At 32.9% G+C, this 22,119-nt stretch overlaps 1 protein-coding gene across 5 annotated transcripts in view; it reads right to left on the bottom strand.

Moving 5' to 3' along the window:
- The window catches only part of Pcdh7 (protocadherin 7), a 393,493-nt gene that overhangs the window by 317,747 nt on the left and 53,627 nt on the right, over nucleotides 1-22,119 (bottom strand). Inside the window, exon 2 of one of the 5 annotated variants that reach the window (XM_026386831.2) lies at nucleotides 7,171-8,942. The exons of the other annotated variants lie outside the window; for them this stretch is intronic. Within the exon in view, the coding sequence (XP_026242616.1) occupies nucleotides 8,865-8,942 (78 nt within the window). The 3' untranslated portion in view covers nucleotides 7,171-8,864. Of the gene's footprint in view, nucleotides 1-7,170; nucleotides 8,943-22,119 lie in introns of those variants that run through there. 5 annotated transcript variants of the gene reach the window in all.

Here is a 22,119-nt window from a genome sequence, read left to right on the forward strand (position 1 = left end):
TTTACTGAGACTGATACTTACACACTTTATTAAATGTCCTAAAAAATACATAAATATCTCATTGATAGTATCAAATGAATTCAACCATTCTTTACTAAGCATCTACTATAAGCAAAGCACTCTGCTAAGAGCTGAAGAAGGGGACTAGGTGAAAATAAATCACACTTGGACCTTCCCAGTGAAGAGATGTATTGAAGAAATTGCACATGTACACACTTAGATACACAAAATATACCATCATTGAAATGGGAAGCTCAGAGTAACATAAAATCACACAGATAAAGTAGCTTAAAACTAACCACTAGCAACTTGATAATTTGAAAATAAGCTTAATAAAAAAAAAGAACAAAAGGTAAGATTTACTCATGTAAATTTGGAAAGACAAATTGCGGGACATTAGAGAATGGGTTAGAGTGAGCTGGCAAGAAAGGAGAAAGTCAATAAAGGCTCTGGAAAGCTAGCAGACCCAACTTAGGCACTGACTTCATGGAAATGAAGACTGCAATGGACAGATGGGAGCAAGAGATTAGAGTAAGAGGAATGGGATTCTAAAGAAAGAAATTTAATTTGTTAGAAATAAGTATTTGATGTTTCTGAAGCAAGTTCTTCTGCATTTGCAATGTATGGAATGGGCCAGCCTTCTAGTCATATCAGAATTCACTCTAAATAATTTTCCACAAGCTTTAATATTAGTTTAACTATGCCCTCCAGCATAACTAAGACTCATTTTATTTCATAATCTAGATCAGTTATCACAGTAGTATGTAGACAGATTTTGCTTTTCTTTTTTTTAACCTGTATTTTTATGAAGTAATATTATTAGATGGCACAGTGAGTGGAATGACTCTCAATAACAGTTATCAGGGCATATTAATTTCAAATTCAGACTAAACAAGAAGTTAGAGTGACTACTGGGAGAGACCATTCAACCACATGACTCAATAGTAGTAAACCTGAAGATCCAACTGATGCACATGTTTGAGAAAGCAAGCTACTGGGGAAAAATGCAACAAAACAGCTGAAGAAAACTGAAATAAAACATTCCTAAACATCATAGTAAAAGAAAATAAAATGATGTGACAAAAAATGATGCAACAATAACCACGTATAAAATGCCATTGTGTTAAAAGTACTTAACAATTTGATGTCTTTGATTAATTAAAATTTCAAAACAAAGAGAGAGAGAGAGCACATGTGCACATGAGAATATGAGCTTACCAATTCCTTTCCCAAAATCTTTATTAGAAAATAAATACATAAATAAATAAGGTTGTCCCTCTTTTTTGAAGTTTACTTTAGTGAACGGTTTCTAAATTGAAGGAGATCCTGGTGTCCCTTTGAAAACAATTGAAGTATGCATTGATAATTGATATTTTTGGTATGCTCTCATTTACAAATATTACTTGCTTTGATAAGCACATTTGTGTATTCTAAATGATCCCAAAACATATCATTTCAAAATCATGCAAAATAGCAAGCTCATTATCAAGGTTTTTCAAGTCTGTTCTAACAAATGGTTTTTAGAATTGAACTTCGATTCCTAAAAACATCAAGAAAATTAATGTTGCAAGACAGATACACCTGAACTTCCAATCCCAACCTAGCTCTTCACTACTTCAAGATCATTGGAAAACAGAGGCGATTGTTTTTAATATCAGGTAGCACTCAGAGGCACCTATCATATGACAGGCAGGGTTCTGTATTACATTCAGACTGCTTATGAATCCTTAGCTCAAATAGAGTAGGTAGGTGTCCTGTGTCACATGTCAAGTATTAATAACAGCTAATACTTGTAGTTGTTCACTTTATGCCAGACAGGGCTGTATTATAAATTTACTTACATATAACATATTCAATGAATCTCATTTTCTAATAATGTGATAGGAGTGATCTTCATTTGAACATATGATTGAATAAATAACTGGCCCAGAATTGCTCTAACTGGTCCATAACCTGTGCTCTAAACACTTCATATTTTAATTATCAAACATATATATGTACTTTAAAGGTATATTTATGTGTATGTGCATCTGTAGCTTTAAATTGTATATTTTCATAAGGCATCCAATAAAGGACCAAATAGAGTAACTCAAACTTTCAGTAAACATTTAGATTTTAAAAATCACTCTCTGATCAGATTATTGTCAGGAAACACAGGACGAAAAATAAAACTGCAAGTTTCTGCTTATCTGCATATAGAAAACCACCAAACTAAAAGGAAGTGTAGGTGACACACATCTTTGTCTTTGTGTTCTCCCAGCACAAATGTTTACTGAACGAGTGTTTTATCACCAATTCAAATTAATCCTCATTCTAGAAAATAGAATTTTCAAGTGAATATATGCCATTGATTAAAAATTTATAATGTTTACATACTTTCTATGCCAATTGTCTGAAATCCCTACTAAACAAAATCAAACCATTTGGATGTGTTAAACAAGGAATAGAACAAGAAGACAAAAAAAAATTAATGACTTTGTCTTTATAAAGTTTTACATAGCAATGAACTTATACTTCCATAAGCACACAGTTCTGTGAACAATTAATTATCTGCAAATTCATGATAACCAATTGGTATCTACACATTAACTATCAAGAGAAGCTTGGAACAATTTTTGAGAGGGCAAAGGAGTTGTTTGTGAACTACTGTAGTATCCAGACTTAAAGGAATCTAATAGCCTCATTATAAAGTCATAAATCAGAAAGCCAAGAGCTTCTAGTAGTTAGAAAAGCAAGCTTTACAGAATATCAAGATCTTAGATTCTTAAAGTGTTTTACTCCTTTGCATGTATTCAATTGTGAGTGGTGTGGAATGGGGAGAAAAACACCTCAATATTCACAACTGCTATGGCCATTCTTTATGCTGCTGCAAAGAAACTTCCAACCCATGTAATAAAGATAAACATGAGCAATCTGAATACATTCTCACTGGGGCAGAAAGAGGGAATGAGAGAACCCTTTTATGTCATGCACATGATAAATTATTTCTAAGACACACTTTTCTTCCTCAGGCCTGTCCAAAGGCAGAGTTCTATTGTGACTCTCCAGAATGCTGTCCTTTATAAGAAATTTCAATGGTTCTTAATAGAATCCTATGAATCACATTATATATTCAAAAATATGATTACCCTTATACGTATCTTTTATGTTCACTCCCCAAATGGTGTGGGGGGTAATTTATATATATATATAAATTTGTATCTAAGTGCATTCTTTAGGTGTTGGTATGTATGGTCACTTGGAATTTAAAAATGTAGTTCATTTAACTCTTTCACACTCATAATTATTTGATATGGTTTTAATTTATAGAAATACTTCATATCGTTAAAATGGCTTTTAAAAATATCTTCTAGATTCAGGAAAAAATAATGTGCAGATTCTTTTGTTCTAAAATAAAAATTATTTTTAATTCTGTTGGTGTATGATGCAGCTTTCAACAATTCTGCAGCTTTTTTTTTTTCATTGTCTTCATTAAACCTATTGGGAGTACCACAGCTTAGGTCATAACATGAAACATCATACTAATTAAAGTGCTAATTAACTGGTATAAGAAATATATTGCATGAAATAGACTGCTGTAATACTTTGTTTTAACTTTTGTGGCATTTCTACTTGGTAACCACTAATTTAGAGTCCTCTAATCATGCTCTTTAATCCAAATGTTAATCTCAGATGACAAGAGCACATGATTACAGAGCCCTAGTGCAAGACATATTGCATTTCTTTTTAGTTGTAAAAATGGGATTCTGAAAGATAAAAGGATCCATTTTTGCAGACTCCTTGGTATTTGTTGGAATACAACCTCTCTTTAGGTAGAACTAATTGGAAATCAGACTCATAAACATTTTCATAAACTTCCCAATCTAAATAGCATGCCATTTAACGTGCCTATCCATCAAAAGATTTTTATTTAAATGGTCCACATGATAAATATGATTGTTTCCTTAATATTATTAGAGTCTTTCTTAGTTCACAATTTTTTAAAATTACATGACTTAAATTAGGTTTCCACTTTTGGTTCAAAAAATGAGATAAAATTTTATATAATAAACAGGAAACTTTTTTTTTAATAAAGTCAACCAGCAGAAAGTTAGTGTAGTCTGACTGTATGCACTTGAAATGGATTATCAGGAGGTAGCCAGTTTCTGATCTTTCTGGAATGCACATACCAAATGTCTGCTTCTTTCATGAGCCTGACACATATGGGAGAAAAAACCCTCTGACCCTCCTTTAACAGCTAGACACACAGGAGGAAGAAAGATTAGAGACCTGGATCCCCCTCAGCTCCCACTGAGATAGAATTTTCACTGACACAATTGGGCAGTAACAATTAGAAAACAGGCTGAGCTGCCCTGATCTCAGAGCTCCAATCTCTTAAAATAGGAAATGTTAATTTTTTCCCCTAACATCTAAAGATATAGGCTAGGAAGATATTCATTTTTAATCACATTAATTTTAACTCCTCGTTAGTAATCCACAAAAAAAAGCAGCATGAGATAGGTTTGGATGGTAATGGTAAGGTCCATAAAAATAGAATAGCCAGCTCTTTCATTAAAAAAGTAAAGACTACTGAACCATGTAGCCTAATAAAAATCTGAGATTGGCTGTATATGCTCGATTGCTAAACTGTGATATGAATAGTCTTGTGGCTACAAGTGAGGTTCTGTACTTTCCAGGGCCACAGAGCCACTTCTGAGGCCTATATTTTCCAAGGTCACAGTTCTTAATCAATATACTCTATTCAAAAAGTAGTTTCAAATAGGAAAAACTGAGGATAATGGTTGTTGATTTTTTCTTCTCCAAAACAAGTTAACCAATAACCAGGTTTCAAGTGAAAGCCACTAAATTTTCAGGTATTAAGTATCATCCAATTCAATTCAACAAGCATTTATTTGGTTTACACTTTACATGTTTCAATCAAATCATTTAATAAATACTGTACATTTGTTATTTAATGATTTTGAAAATAAAGTCCTCCTCAGATATAATAAGTCCAGATTATTTTCAAGAATAACAACTACATATTAGTACACTGATGATTATAATCTGTATTATCCATAATTTTCATGATAATATAATTCATAATTTTAGTTTTCACATTTTTAAACTATTAATTATCAGAGGAAAATGTATATCTTTATGAATGTGGATGAAATCATCTGCAAAAATTGTTCTTTGACTTTTTGGAAACCTTCATCATTGGCTTGTAAACTGTTTGATTTCAAACTTCACAGTTTCCTCTCACTTGTCTATGCCTGAAAAAATGATAGACCATACAACTTTAAGATTTGAATTATAGTTGATCAGAAACTAATAAATTTCCCTAAAGAATCTGTGTCTGCTCAATTTTGCTGAGTTTTGCACCATAATATATGAAGAATATTGGAGACATGGTGTTGCCTTTTCTTGGCTGTTTTTATTTCACTTTTCATAGTGGTATTGGGTCTAGTTTGGTCCATGAATATCTTTCAGCCACTATTACTCTCTATTCCTATATTGATTATAAAAACAACAATTAGAAAATTAATAATTGTCAACATTTATTGAGTTCATGTTACGCCATGCTTACATTGCCTACATTAATCTAATTTAATGGTCACCACTGATTTATGAGGCAGACAGTTATTAACTTTATATCACATAGGAATAAATATAAGCAAAGAAACACAGTTTCTCCAAAGGGCATCTACTTATAAGTAAATTAATCTCATTTCAAACCCACTGGATTCCAAATTCCACACACTTATACGCTATGAAATTCCACAAATGGCCACATATTTAGCTAAATGAAAAAAATGTTCTGTGTGACCAGTTCTCTAAATAAGAATCCCAAATGATTATCCAGTCTATCTTGTGATTTACTTGTGAAAAAAAGTAACACTATTTTGCAAGCCAGTGTGCTACAATGAAAAAAAAAACATATATATATATATACACACACACACATATATATATATATATACACAAATGTGATTATATGTTGTGTGTATATTGTGTATATATATATATATATATATATATATATATACACACACACATATGTCTATATATCTAGTCTCTATCTATATCTATACTTTCATTTTGTTTCCTGTTTCTCTGACCTTCCACTGTTGGAGTAGTAGCAGGAAACTTAAATAGCAATACTATTTTCTGTGTGAGGCACTTTGTGATAAACATTAATCGTGAAATTACAACAGTTGCAAGACTCCTCTGCCTGTTGCTTCTTCTAAGGAGAGAATTACCATTAGATGAAAGAGCCTACAGCAATAAACATCAGGGGCTAGTGTTTGCTTCTCCTCTGAACTCAACCAGGCTGATCCAAGTCCAGAAATGTCTTTGAAGTCACGGAGACCTTCATGTACTGATCAATCCTTGGGGGGTAAAGAGCAAGAAAAACTGGTTCTCTTACTTTAATATTCTGCCAGGGAGTGCGTTCAACTCAATTCACAACAAAAAGGTTTTCTCTGTTACAAACTGAGTGATTTTGTACTTGGGTACTGCTTGCTTCAATTAACTTACAGGACCTATTGATCCCAGAATGTGATTATTTTTACTGTGGTCTGTATTTCCATTAGGTTAAACTATAAGCACAGTAGCAGCAACCTTGAATTCATATTTTCCCTGTTCTCAAGGTACGTATTTTGTTTTGGGTTCATTTAAGTGAAAAACAGTATATGATTTTCTTAATAGCAATAGTCAATGTTGATTATAAATTTGATCAGTATTATCAGTTCACAATATTTCTAAGTTAATAAAATTTTAAAACTTAAGAATTAAAATTATCTGAAAATTGAATGTGTAATCCAAAAGCTCACTAGAGTCCTAAGTACCTGAGAATTCAAACAATTGATCCTTCTGGTGTGGCAATTTTGCAGCAGAGCAAAATTTGACATCAAGACTTGTAATTCATTCAGGCATTATTCCTACACTCTCTCACAAATATCTTTATCATACCTTTTCTTTTTATCTTCAGAGTCTAAGCCTTTTGTTCTCCAATGGTAAAAATATGGAGAATTATTTTTAAACCAGCAATGTGAACATATTTTATATCCCATTATGTTTTAAGAGATTATAAAATAGAAAATACAGGCATCTTATAAAGTAGTTTTCTTTTATTATTTTGGTCACAGAAAAATATTCAGTACAATATAATTATATAGTTTGTAGACATACAATTTATTATAAGAACGTAAATAAAGACAAAAATCCCTGTAATATTATAGATAGGATACCAACTGTAGTTGATTGTCACATAGGAAGAAGAGGTAAAAATTTCAACTATAAAGTTAATCAGCAAGATAAAGACAAATGAATACAAAATACCAGAGAACAATAGTTTCAAAATTATTATGGCACATGGTGATTACAAAAAAATATGTCAATCTTCTGCAAATATTCACTAACTTATCTGTTAACATCTGATTTTTTTGTTATATAATTTAGGTTGAAGAAAACAGGGGGAAACCACATGTAACTTATTGGGAGGATCAAAAAGTTCTGGTTAGAATATAAATTTTCCCTGCTCTCTTTGACAACAATGTCTACAATTCATTCACATCCTGTCACAGAGTGAGGCAGCCTGAAGGGTTATAATATGACTTTTCAACTATCTGAAGACTGATTTCACATGAGCTGACTCTCATTATTTTGAGACATTGGTACCATCTTAATCTAAAAGGCTCAATTGCATTAAATATTATATTTAATTGGGGAACATTTGCAGTAGTCATTCTATTTTAGAACTGCTCCCTTTGTGAGTAATAATCTCTAGTAATAACAGAGATGAAATGGCTTAAGACAGTTTACTCCACCTCTTTACATTCTAGGCAGCAAACCAAAGTGCAAATGCTAATCATTAAATTTTACCTCCTTCCACTTACACAAGCACACATCCACATATGCTCACACTCATACAAAAATTAGACTTTATGTTTATACAGTATCATCAATTGAGCAAATAACTATAATTCAAAGAGGTACTTCCTGCATGCAATTCATACTTAATAAAATAAAAAGGCCCTCCTCTACATACATGAATGCATATGACCACAAATATAAAAGGCCAGTTTCCTATTGATATAATGGCCATACATTCCTTAAACATTTCCATGGTTAATCCTAAATTCAATCAGAAACTGTGTAGAATGTCTGTGAGATATATTTTGTCTTATCTTATACTTTTACACCATAATAAATTATGTTTCAACAAGTATCAGAATGGCCTAAATTTTATTTCCTCTCTTGTCCTCTAGTTTTCTTACTCTCCCTGATTGGCAGTAGTATTTCTTCTTAGTGCCTCATTAAATAGCATGGAACTGTCCAATTTTCTCGGAATTCAGTCCTGAGGTATACATTTCCATTTTCTTTGTTGATCTAGCACAGGTTCAGGTGATTTCTACATAATACATCCATTAGTTCAAGCAAGGCAAATGAAATCACTTCTATACTAATCTCCACATTATTAACTATAAACAGGAACGGGGTGCATATCTCCACTCTTTGTTTGAGTCCATTCAAGTGCAAACTGAAGAAAAAGGATTTCCTGTTCTTCTTTTCATACTCCTGAGTGTGGTGATACCTGATTCTGTCTCTCCACAGTAATTGATAAGATTGCAAAACCTCTCTCACATCCCTCCTTTAATACAAACTGAGAACTTGATTTCTTTTTTCACTTGTTGGCAAGTATAGTTTGATTCCTTTTTTTGTAGAGATCTTATTTTAAAGCCATTTTTGTTTTCTTCAAAATCAGGGCTTCATTTTAATCATCTAGTAATCCTGCCCCTTGGGAATCGATTTCTTTGTATACAAGACAAGATCCAGGTCTATTAGAATCCAACATATTGAGTTGGAACTTGGCATATATTTCACTTACGAGCACATACATTCATTTTACACGATTCCTCAATGTGGCCAGGGGGGTTCGTGGTCTGCACTGTATCCACCTATAAAAAATACAAAAATATATGTCTGCTTTACAGGGATGTGAGTAGGGTTTTGCCAGCCTACTTCCAAAGCTTGAACATCTTGGCTGATGGCAAGTATTCTTTCCTTCTTTAAGATGCATTTGCAATGGCCATGACCTTTTTTCAGAAGTCACAGAGACATAACTGTTCTCACTACAATTAACAACTCTAGGGCACCTAAATCAATACAGCTGGCTAATCTCAAGGATGCAATCCCTGAAAGGAAATGTCTGCATGATATAAAAAAAAAAATGATGTTAAGTGTGTTTTAGGGTTCAAGCTTGTCTAGGCTATGGGAGGGGAAGTTGGGAAAGTGTGGGTTTTGTTTATACTATAAACACAAATAATAACAAAATGGTAATTTTATGATCAATGTTTTTACAACTTGCACATCCCTAAAATTTTAGTGATATGAGCATAATTTGAATATTCACACCCATCTAAGTAGTTTTCTCCTTTTTAGATGAAATCCTTAGATCTCTTCATATAATCTGGGCAATTTACATGCTATCTACAAATGGCCTACTGATATCTGGTCAAGGAAGAATTACTCTTTTCCTAAAAAAAAGAAAAAAGAAAAAAAAATATTGGGGATGTGGTTCAGTGATTAAGTTCCCCTGGGTTCAATCCTCAGCACCAAAAATTTTAAAAAGACAGTAAAAGAGCAGTGTTTTCCAAATTTTATCTCGTTTACACAAATAAAATTCTTTAAGATAGTTTGGTGCTAAAGCCTCCTTTAAATAGCGTTTAAATAATGCTCTGAACTTCTGTTTTCAATGCCAAAAAGAAAACAAAGCATCATTTTTTAATTGAATAGCAAAATTTATGTTACTAAAATCTTCAGTAACATTGAATATTGCCATATAGACGGTTAATAATTTCCAGAGATTACACTTTGTACAGTTCACTACCCAAAATACTTATCTTTAATTTAATAATTAGGATCAGAAAAGGGAAATTATCTGCCCAAATTCTATGGTAATAAAGGATTAGCACACAAGTCAAACTTAGTAAAGAAGTGGATAGTTTCTTTCCCTGGATGTTTGATCAACTTTTTTTTAGAGTAAATGGTATTTAATAAAATGTAACACCTAACTTAAAAATTAGTTATTTATGTTTAAGAGCACAGAATACTTTGAAAAAAATGTATTTTTTATTTTCTAGTAGCCTAAAAGTTAACATAATTTGTGACAACATTCTAATGAGTTACATAAGCAAAGCACAAATCTCCATGATTTAAATTAAAAGTTTAAGATGAACACAAGTTCTATTATTGTATATAAAGCATATCATGCACCTTTAATTTCAAAACTCCTCAGTACTGAAATTAAATATTTGAAAGTTTCTGATTTTGTATTTTCTTTATGAACCATAAGGCATGCCCAGACAACACTAGACCTCCTTTCCTATTATGTATTCTTACTCTATGTGACATATTTCCACAGCACTTATCAAATACTTAACTGTCTTAAGAAGTTAGTTGTTCATGTAATTTCTATGCAAGGCTACAATGTGCTCCCTGAAGGCACACATCATGTAGACTCTGTTTACTGATTCATTCTTAATATCAGCACATGCTTAGTCAGTAATAAAAAATTGGATTAATGAATAAATGCATATCTAGGAACAGCTAATTAAGTAAATAACATTACTTGTTATATCACAGTATCACATATATAATTCTAAAATTTTGAAATCTTTCAAATCTTTCAAACTGCAGAAAATGCTCTTTATTTTACGGCATATTATTTTCCTCTTATTTGTTAACTCTTTCTTAAATTGAATCTGACAAACTAAAAGTTACACTAAGTGCTTTTTTATCTTTTCTATAGTTATTCTTCTTTCCTTATATAGACAATGTAAATTTTTCTGCAAAATGTTTAATAAATGAACAAATGAGCAAAACGATTTTTATAAAAATAAGAAATCAAAGGTCTCACAACATTTCATAATTTATTTCCAAAACTTGACTTGTAATTCAGATTAATAGGAATATAATACATCTAAATAATATATTCATCATTCTTCCATGGACCATAGTGAAATTCTCTAAGATGTTATTCAGAAACAACTCTCATTTCATAAGTTAACAACTTCATATGTTAACTTTTGAAAAGCAGGCTTCTTCTGTTTTTGTGGCTTTAGGCCTTGATGCACTGAAAAAAAAAAAATGCAACTGTGTACTAATATTCACCTGTCACTGAGAAAAATGGAGCCTTTTCTCACCATTAAAGATTAATGTTCAGAAACAAAAGTGCATATTTCAAATCACTTATAGAGTTCACAGACAACTATATAAGAATCATAGTTCTGAAAACTGTTGTTCGGAGAGTCACTGTAGAAATGGATGTTACCAGGATGTGTTTGTTTTGATTTGAATCAGCTAATTAAAATGGCCCTGGAAGCAATTTTCAGATCACTGCTACTAAGGAGATAGGCTCCAGTAAATCAGACCTGACCAATCTTTCAGTCAGGTCCAATTCAGTTCAAGTCGCTATAGACACAGCCTTTGTCTTTGCCTTTCAACCTTCCTTCTCAATTTGTTCTATCACCACGGCAACAAGTCTCTCTCTCTCACACACACACACACACACACAGACACACACACACACACACACACACACACACATAGTCTCTCTCTCACAGGCACACGCTGAGATCAACAATTCTCATACACACACACACATACAAGGTCAGTAGATCACACACATACATACACAGAGATAAATCTCTAGATTTCGCTCAGTGTCCAGTTTTTAACCCAGAGACTGAATTAAGCCAGGAATTTATTTTTTAAAAAAAAATGTCAATAGAATATTCAATTATAAAAGCCATAGTCTTCCCCTTTTCTAGTCTTCCCTGACCAACAGTAGGTGAGAAGTACCAGGAGAAGATAGTTGAGTTTTGCAAACAATGGCAACAGTATTTAGGGAAATAAGTATGAGAATATCTGGAACACTCACACATTGGAATAGACCTGCTCTCTATCTATGATTCTGAAAAACTTCAAAACCATAAACAAGATAATATACATATTTGAAAGGACATATATCTATTTTTATACTGTTTCAGGTAAGTTTTAATGCTGAATCACATTCACTTATGTAATTGGTGTAGATTAAGCAGAAATATGTGTTGGATGTGTTTGCATATAATTGGCAATATATAAAGAGAGTCTATGAATATTCATTAATTTTTCCTCAAATGGTGTTGAAATCTAGGAAAAAGTAAAAGGTACCTTATAAAAAAAAAAGCACAGTTCATTTCACAACATAGAGAACCAAAGTAATGTCAGTTTCCACTATCTAGAAACAGGATATTGATATTTATTTTAGAGCATAAAGCCTAACACAGAAACTGAACCAGGCACAGCACCTCATCATTGAAAGCTGTTACTTCATTTTAAATACTAAAAAATCATTTAAAACAGAAAATGACATATGGTAAACACAGGCTTTAGGCAAGGGGAGGACTACAAGAGAGAAAATTGTAGATGGTATATTGGTCTTTTACTTTCTTCTGATTTATATGAATAATGTATTAAAAACCATAAATTAAGATTTGTTAATGACTACAACACCTGCATAGATATTATGGGGCTTAGGATATACTACACCAGAACATGGCACCTTGACCTTTGAGGAAACAGGCTGACTACTCTCACCTACATCTTCCTCTGGACCTTCTCCTTGAAGAAGGTCATAAGAACATTCATGTGAGAGATATGTATAGTTGAGATGTGTATATTCCTGGAGGGAAAGGACATCCTTATCTCTGAAAACACAGGGGCAAAGAAGAATCTGAACAAACAGGTCTTGCTCAGTTCCTGCAGTTTATAACCATTAGATCCACCTCCCATGCCAATCACACTTCTGCACCACCATCCACCTCTTCATCTAACCTGCACATGAAACTATTCAAGTTTGCCAGCTTTTCTTTGGGTCTATTTCCTTATGAAGGCTCTGGTGTCACATAAAACTTACATTGAATAAATTTATATGCTTTTATCTTCTTATCATATTTTTATTGTAAGGGCCTCAGCCATGAACCCAGTGATGGGTGAGGAAAAGAAATCTTTCTTCCCCTACAGTGTATTACAAGATCATACTTAACTGTCTAATTTAACCTCACAAAGTCCTTGTGAAGTGGGAATCATAATTTTGCTCATTTTACATTTGAGGGAATTGAAGCTCAAAGAGCTTAATCTTCTTATATAAAATCATACAGATAAGTGGTAAAATCAGGGCCCCAAACCAAGACTTTTGGCTCCTAATCAAATATTTTTTAGACTACAGTATGTTTACTCATAAATTATTTTTTTAAACTGACTTTAAATCTTTGAAAAATAGACAGCTAGGTCATAATTATAAATGTTTCTATTTATAACATGGTTTAGGAAATGAAAAGAAAACCTAAGCAAGTTTTCTAAATTATTATAAATGAATGTACTAAGCTCATTTCTGGAAGCCTGTATTTTTCTTACTGTATCACAATTATTTAAATTCATACATACATACATTCTATCATCATTATTTATACTGATGCAAATATAAGAAATGACTTAGACATAATTGAACATTATCTGAATTGCTAAAAATGAAAATAATAAATAAAACCAATTCTATTCAATCAAAGAAAGAGAAATGTGTACCCACTTACATGTGTGAAAGTACACACACACAAACACACACACACACAGAGGCTATTCATTAACACTGTTTCAATGACATTCTTAAGGAATGGAAATCGTTTACATTGGTAATCAACCACTGAATGCCCAGGAAAGGAAAGGGGATAAATAATATCATACCAATTCCTTATCATATGTTTTTTGCCCTGGCTTCAGATTATGAATGATTTGGAGCCTAATAAAAGAGTGCCTTGGGTTGAATAGCCAACCAATCAATATTATTGACTGCCTGCCTGTTAGAATCATAGAATTCAGTGTTATAGATAATGCCACAGGTTAGAGTCCAATCATGTCAGAGGCATGGAAGGAAACACAGAGAAACCCAAGAGAGTATAGTATAAAAATTTCTTGAGGAAATTTTTCTTTGGTTTTTGAAGAAATATATACAAATATTTACCTATAAATGAACTTAATCTTGGAGAGAAAAAGAACCAAGTAGGTAAAGTTATGGAAGAACCATGAGATCCAAATAGTGAGGAAGACAGGTGAGAGTAAGAGGAAGATGGTTCCTTCACTTGAACCTAGAGTTGAGTCCTAGAGAATGGATAAGGTGGAGAACCATGGAAAGGAAGGGCAAAAAATATTCCAAGAAGATACAATTTTTGAGGATGAGAAGAGAGGAGATGAGAAGGCAGTGAGTGGATTCCATCTTCCTGCTCAGCAGGAGATTTCTTCTCAACTGTCCTACTTTTGTAGCTGAAGTCCACATATAATAGGAACCAGGGAAACAGGAAAAACAAAACAGCCCTCTTCTGAACATCCTCAATTACGAATATACAGGCAAATTAAGTCAAAACATGTCAAAAGATGGCACAATGTAACTTTAAGAAAACTGTTTGCTATGATAAAATTAATGTAACGAAATATTTGCAGATTACGACTCTATAGTGGCCTGTTCTTAAATCTTAAATAATTTATATCACAGTTCATTATTTTATTTCATTCTAGTTTTTATTTTAAATAACTATTTCAAAGAAATGCTTTTTCTGAGTTAAGGAGAGATAAAGAATGACCAAATATTGCTATGCATTATTATGAAGATACACAGTAACATAGATTCCAACTTTACAGTTCCATTTACAGTTGGCCCAAACTGAGCATTAATGCATTCTACTCTTAAAACTCATAATGAAAATATATCATGATGGAAACTTAAACTATTATCATTATTCTCTTCAGACCATAACATTGGCCACCTTTGGAAACAAAAGTAGTACTGGCTGCTATTCATGTGCCAAAGCAATAAGTGATCTGAGAGAAACGAGAACTAGATGTTAATGAGAAGATGAAGTGAATAGCAAGCTCAGCTGTCCTTAAATGCCACTAGAATTGCAATCATGTGCCTGAAATATTGAGAGCTAGTTGGGGGAGTCTTGAACACCCACAGAGGGGACTAGGAAGCAGAAAGTGTTTCCAGGTGATGAATAAAACCACCAAGAGTTTAATCTGCTACCAAGCAAATAAAGTAAATGTCCAAGGAATTAATTGAGACTTGAAAATGTAAATGTGAGACAGGAAAAACAAAAGCAAATCTTAACAACCAGTTTCCTTGCTTATAAAGACATGCTAAAAATGTGAGAATTGGCATAGTGATTATGTGGTTCCTTTGGTTGATAACAGATGAATTTGTAAGTTGACTATAATTCTCTTTTAATATAATTTGTGGTTTACTAGTTTCAAAAATCTATGCTTCATGGTATTAGAAATCTCTAGAAATTTTTTCATGAATACCCTCATAAATACTGACATTGATTTAAAAATTGATATGAATATATTTAAATATTGATTTTAGTACATAGAGAGACATTGCATTAATAACTAATGTAGAACTGCAATCTCAGAGATAAAGGCCATCTGGATTCTTCCTCTACTACATTATACATTTTACCAGTGACAACTTCTGATGTCCAGAAAGGTGAAAGGACATGCTCAATAACTGGACCTAGGATTAAAACTAAATATCCTCTCTTCCAAGTCAATGCTTTATTTCATTTAAGTTATGAAATTACATCTCAGAATACTGTAGGATTTTGAAATAGGATTCTATAAGTAAAAGTTAAGAATCTCTTAATTCCAGTACACCCTGGCTATGAAATGTAGGGACGGAAGGTATGTTACATAGGCATCCTCTTAATATATAGTGAACTTTGCTTTAATAATATCAGATGGCTCATCAAAAAGAACAAATGCAATGCAAAAAATACTGCAAATATGTTAAATTACAAAACAACATTCCATGTTATAAAAATAATTCTGTGTGGGGGAAAAAAAAGGAGAATCTCTTTATTTTTGAAAAGTGAAAAACCATAAGAACTTAAAAAACAAAACTACTTGAAAGTTAGCTTTTCATAGCTTCATTTCAAATTTTGGGGGGTGTTTCGAATCAATATCCCATAGAGCATTTTAATATGCTTAATATGCCCATGGCAGTAAAAGGACTGCAAATCTTACCCTTCAAAATAGGTCACAAGGCTTAAAGTGCTTAATCACTAAGCAATATGGTGTTTCTCAATAGAAAAAAAAAAAGAAAAAGAAAAAGATTATTTGCTTCTCGTTTTTACCCCTTTGTCTTCTAAGTGAAGTGCAGTGTGATATATTAGTTTAATTAAAGTCTACCAAATTATCATAAGGATTTTATATGTAGCAAATAATTGGCTTTTTCTCCTATGTTCACTGTTTTTGTAAATGGAAACAAAACTTTTTTCTTTAAATGATTTTTGGTATAAGACGCCAAAAAAACTGCAGAGAAGAAAGGCAAGTGGGGTGCCTAAAGTGTCCTTTGTCACATTGCACATGAAATAAAATTAAGCCTGTGATAATGCAATGAAAATAAATCAATGTTTCCAAAGAGTTAAAAGGTTCGATAATATGGCTCAGAGCCAAAATATACCAAGAATCTTACCGTACATAAAAATGACAGTCCTATTAATATGAAAACTTGGTAGGCTCTAAAATGATGTAAAATATATAAATAAATCATGCTATAAGGGTTTTAATAAATGTATACCATAATGAATCAATCTTTTTCATGGGAAAGATTGTTATGTTATAATAACTCAGGTAAAATTATACTATCAGTTAACTCTTTAATAAAAAGCAAATTTGTATATAAGTGAACAAATAATTAATAAGTGCAACATATTAAATGAAAGTGTAGAAAGTATCAGTAGTTTCATAACCCCTGTTGTTAAAGGTGAGAGGAAACAAACTGTAATTAAAATATACAGAATTTACATAATATTGCCATCTCCCACGGTACCACAGGAACAACTGAGAATAATTTGAATCCAAAATTAGTTGTCCAGCATGGTGGTACACGTCTGTAATTGACTTTGGAGGTTGAGGTAGGAGGACTGCAAGTTAGAGAATAACCTCAGCAATTTCATAGGGCCCTAAGGATTTAACAAGATCCTATCTCAAAATAAAACATAAAAAAAAGTCTGGGGATGTGGCTCAGTGTTACTTAAAGCAAGCTTGGGTTTAATCCCCAGTACAAATTAGGAAAAAAAGAAAAACTGATTGTGTATGAGATCTGAAAGACAAATCTACCAGCAATTCCCTGTAATTCCTAAAGTAATACAGAATATGGATGTTCTGTAATAAATGATAATCAACAATGCTTTTGTTAAACAAAAGCAATTATCATTCGTTTACTACTGTCCTGAATTATGAATGTAATGCACTCCACTATTGTCATGTATTTAAGAAATAAAAAAAAGAATCATAATCTCTATATTACAGAATTCCTGAAAATTTTATTTTTAACATCCTCTGAATTACTTCTTTTAAAAAAGTTTCTGCTGCTGTTCTTGGCCTCATCTCACATTAAGCGTTTTCAATTAGTGATAATAACTAACAATCTAGTGAGTGTTCCTGAGGTTTCAGGCTAACTGGCAAGGTCACTAGGAAGCAGATACTATCAGTAATCACGTTTAACAAAGAAGGGACTCAGGAACTGAGAAAATAACTTGGCCCACACTGCAGATCTAAAAAACATGGTGGTGCTGGAATTTTAAGCTCAGGAAGTCTGGCCCTAGTCTCTGCATTCTTCACTTGACTACACTCTGCTGCTTCTCAATCACTGATAAAAGTGTTCTTAAAAGATGGTTTTGTCAAACTTGCTGTATCTTTTCAAATATACTTTAACAGTACTTTTTTAGGTAAAGAACATTCATATTTTTAATATATCCATAAAACTGTTTAGCATCTAACTAACCTTAGGTTTTTAATTAGCTCATTCTCTCTCCCCCGCCTTCCTCCCCTCTGTGTCTTACAACCACACACACACACACACACACACACACACACACACACACACCACATAACAAAATAATAATTATATTTCTGAAGAATAGCCCATGTGTGTACATAATTATTGACTTGGATGGCATGAAGCCTGTAGATTTTTCTCTCTTCTTAAGGTGTAACTATGTCTTGTGAAACTCCATGACCTCACAAAGTGCAAAATCAAAAACTGAGTCAAGAAAACGATAGTATTCCAAAATCTGAAGAAACACTCCCAGAAAGGAGTGCTTTCTCAGTGAGTGTACATGCATATTTTGAACAGATACATACTTGATTTATTCCATTTGTTTTAAGCCAAAGAGTGAAAGGGAATCTTTGACAAAACTGTCATCTTTAAAACACGGTGATATTTCATTTTCCCCTTCCGTACTATTTAGATTGCTTGGAACTGAAATGCTTCCAGCAGCTCCTGTGCCCAATTTTTCAAAGCTGTCACTTCCTTGCAAATCTGCTTAAGCAAAATACTTAGGTTGTTAGAAAACAGAACAAACATACATTATAAAATACATTCTATTCTTCTTTGCAGGTCAAAGTCTTAGGCAACAATTGGAACTTGGGAGAACATGTGGAAATAAATTAAAAGATGACTATGATGGATTGCTTCAAGTCCATGAATTGGGTGCACCTCTGATTAGTTTTCAAAGATACACTTGGACTTAGCCCAGTAGAGTTTTCTGAACGATAATCATATAATCAGAATGTTATTTTCAATGCTCTCAGTAAAGGTTCTTAAATTTGAAAGACAAGTCCAAGGGAAAATGGGACAATGAAAGATGACTATGGTTACTCTTCCTCAGTTCCTGTCTATAACAGCTATTACAATGTAACTTGTCAACATTCTTTGTCCTAGAGGGTAACAAAAAATCACCCAATGTTACATTTGTAGACCTGTGGCCTTTCTGGTTGCAAGTATCATAACTCATACCCTATAGTACCTGATAAAAGAAAGCACAACACAAGCAAACTTCAAAATAATGACTATAAGAATGAATGGTATAAAAAACAATAAAACTTGTTATTACCAAGCATCTTCAAATGTGATAAGGAATGTGCTTCAAAAGGATTCAGCCACATTGACTTGAAATATTACTCAAAATTCTTAACAAAAAAAAATGCACTTTCTGGATAAACACACACAAACATGCACTCCAAATTGTACATATTTAGATATGTAGTATATAGATTTAACACATATGGAATTTTTTCTCCTTTATGCATGATTACACAATCCAGCTGAAATCCATCCTTCCGAGATTATGCTGGAAAAATTACTCAAGACCTACAATTCCTTCCATTACTTTAAGAAAGCAGTCATGTCTCAGCAAAAGCCAAGACTGCTTATGGTGTACAATCCGAAACCCAATTCTCTCTCGGCACTTTAACACTAGATCTGTCACCCTTTAACACCACAAAATCAATACCCTGGAATGTCATGGTTCTCTGATGGCCCACAAAGTCAAGGCATGATCAATTTCAACTTCCTTACTAGACAGAAATAGACATAGACAAATAAAAGATTTCATTCAAGTTCAATTCAATAAAACAAAGGAATCAAGGTAGAGGGAGTCAAAGATTTTAGAATTCATTTTGACATATTTACACTGAAATCTAGATCGATTTTTAAATTTGACTAATTTGCATTCCCAGGCAAAAAGAATATATTAATTTACAACAAGTATATGAATTGCTCCCATCCCTAAACTAAGAAATACAGCAACTGTGTGTGTTTCCTTCATTGCCTTAGTTAATAAGCACTAGGAAAAAAGTAGTTGACTGAGTTCTTTACTGTGTATCCCTAGCACATGGGGTAATATTTGGCTTTATTGCTCAGCAATATTATGAGTCTTGTCTTTCTTGTCACAAACTATATATCCAGTACCTTAAGACAATCCTTGATACAGAGTTAGCCCTTAATAAATTTATTTGGTTACTATATGAAAAGCAATGCATGCATTAAATATATCTGCAACATAAACTCTACTGGGCAAAGACTTTCTCCTTCTTGTTCACTGTTGTATCCCTGGCATCTGCAATGCCAAACACATAGCAGGGACACAAATAATATGGGCTTATTTTGATGAAAAGACAATGTATTATATATCATCAGTCATTTGCAATTAGCATTCTATAAAATCTAAATATCAGATTTCAAGAATTTTTTTTGGTAATAAACACTTTATATAATAGCGGCTTTATACAGTCTCTAAATTTCCATATATATAAATGTAGTGAATCCAGGCCTGAGAGTTTAGGAAGCATGGAGTGCAGTTTTGGTTCACTAACTTGCTATGTAATTTTGCCCCTCCAGGTCTCTCCAGTCTTACTATAAAATGCAGAGGAAAGCTGAAGAGAGACTAGGATGGTTCTCAGGTGTCCCCTTGGGAGTATGTAGGAATATACCCTCTGGGGTATTTGTAGAGACAAGGATTCAGAAAAAAATCAATGGAAGGGGCTCTAGAGGTCAAGAAAAAGGATGGGAAACAACCCTATTAAGAGAGTTAAAAGAAATTGGAGTCATGCAATTGGGCAAAGAAAATGCTGAGAAAGCCTTAGCAGCCCCTCTGTGTGGGAGAATTTAGCAAACACCTGACTTTCTACTTCTAGTTCTGCCTAGGCAAAGTGTTTACAATGACCCACTCCCTTGTTTTCCTGTGCTATGAAAGTTACAAGAAAAATTCCAAGCTTCTATGTAGTTTGTACCAAGGGGAAGCTATGTGACATGGTTCTTGTGTGACATGACAAGATGTGAAAAAGTCCTTGAGAAAGGAATCCCCCAGAATGGAGAAAGTTAATGGGACCAAGTGTTTCCCTCCGGGGTTTTGTCCCTCTTTCTTCTCTACATCAAACAGAGACAGAAATGAAAATAGCAACCCTCTTGGGAGCATCAGCAAGAAAACCAAATTCTATGGATGGAGGGCAGGACAATAGCCAACACCAGCATTTTTCAGTAAAACTTGCTAACTGATGACTTCTAGAATTATCAGGGAAAAGTTAAACCCTTTGTTTGACTGTGGTGAACCATTATTTGCAGCTGAGTTTATGCCTAAGAAATGCATTTGGTAATAGAAAAAAGAGAAGGATTTGCAAAAATTTTTTTAAAAAAATTAAAAAGAGAACAAAACCTCATGATTATGAGATTTTCTTAATAATACTATTAGACACTCAATGAAGGTCTGTAGGTACATTTGATTGGATCAACTCTCATGTTGCACATTATTTTATATTATAGACATCCTGCAGAAAGACAGCATTTCAATGTAAAAGAGCTCTGGACAAGTTATCAATCAGAAGGCATGAGTTTTGATTCTATCTCTAACTCTCAATAATTCAAATTTTAGCAAGAATTTCTTCAATATAAAATGGAAATCCTAGTAAACATTTGATAAGTGATTTACACTGGATGGCACAAGTAAAACACTCAGCATACTCCTGGCACACACTAGTGCTTATCTATCCTTACCACTGTTTTTTTTTTTTTTTTGAAGAGGCAGATGTATTTAATTTGATTTAAACATTATAAACCTATACATATATTGAAACATTATATAGTATCCTATTAATATGTACATTTTTTTTCTTTCTTTCATTTTGTTTGTTTTGTTACTGGGAATTAAACTCAGGGGCACTGGACCACTGAGCCACATCCCCAGTCCTATTTTGTATTTTATTTAAAGACAGGGTCTTACTGAGTTGCTTAGTGCCTCGATAAGTTGCTGAGGCTGGGTTTGAAATCCTGATCTTCCTGCCTCAGCCTCCAGAGCTGCTGGGATTACAGACATTTCCTGGAATTACAGGCATGAGCCACTGTACCCAGAAAGTATAAACAATATTTATGTGTCAGTAAAAAAAAAAAAAAATCAAAGGTAGAGTCAGAACTATTAGATTGAACCAATTGCAATTGTCAATATTCGCTGTTTTAAACTACAAAAACATTTTTATAAAAAGAAAAAGAATAAAAAGAATTAGAAAACTTGTCTCTGCTAGTTCAGAGTCCATGTTTTATTTCAAAACATGCTTGATCTTCAGTGTGTAACCACGTTGCACTTTTTTTTTTTTACATTTTTAAAAAATTTTTATTATTGGTTGTTCAAAACATTACAAAGCTCTTGACATATCATATTTCATACATTTGATTCAAGTGGGTTATGAACTCCCATTTTC

This window comes from Urocitellus parryii, chromosome 10 (assembly GCF_045843805.1).
Source record: "Urocitellus parryii isolate mUroPar1 chromosome 10, mUroPar1.hap1, whole genome shotgun sequence".
NCBI lineage: Eukaryota > Metazoa > Chordata > Mammalia > Rodentia > Sciuridae > Urocitellus > Urocitellus parryii.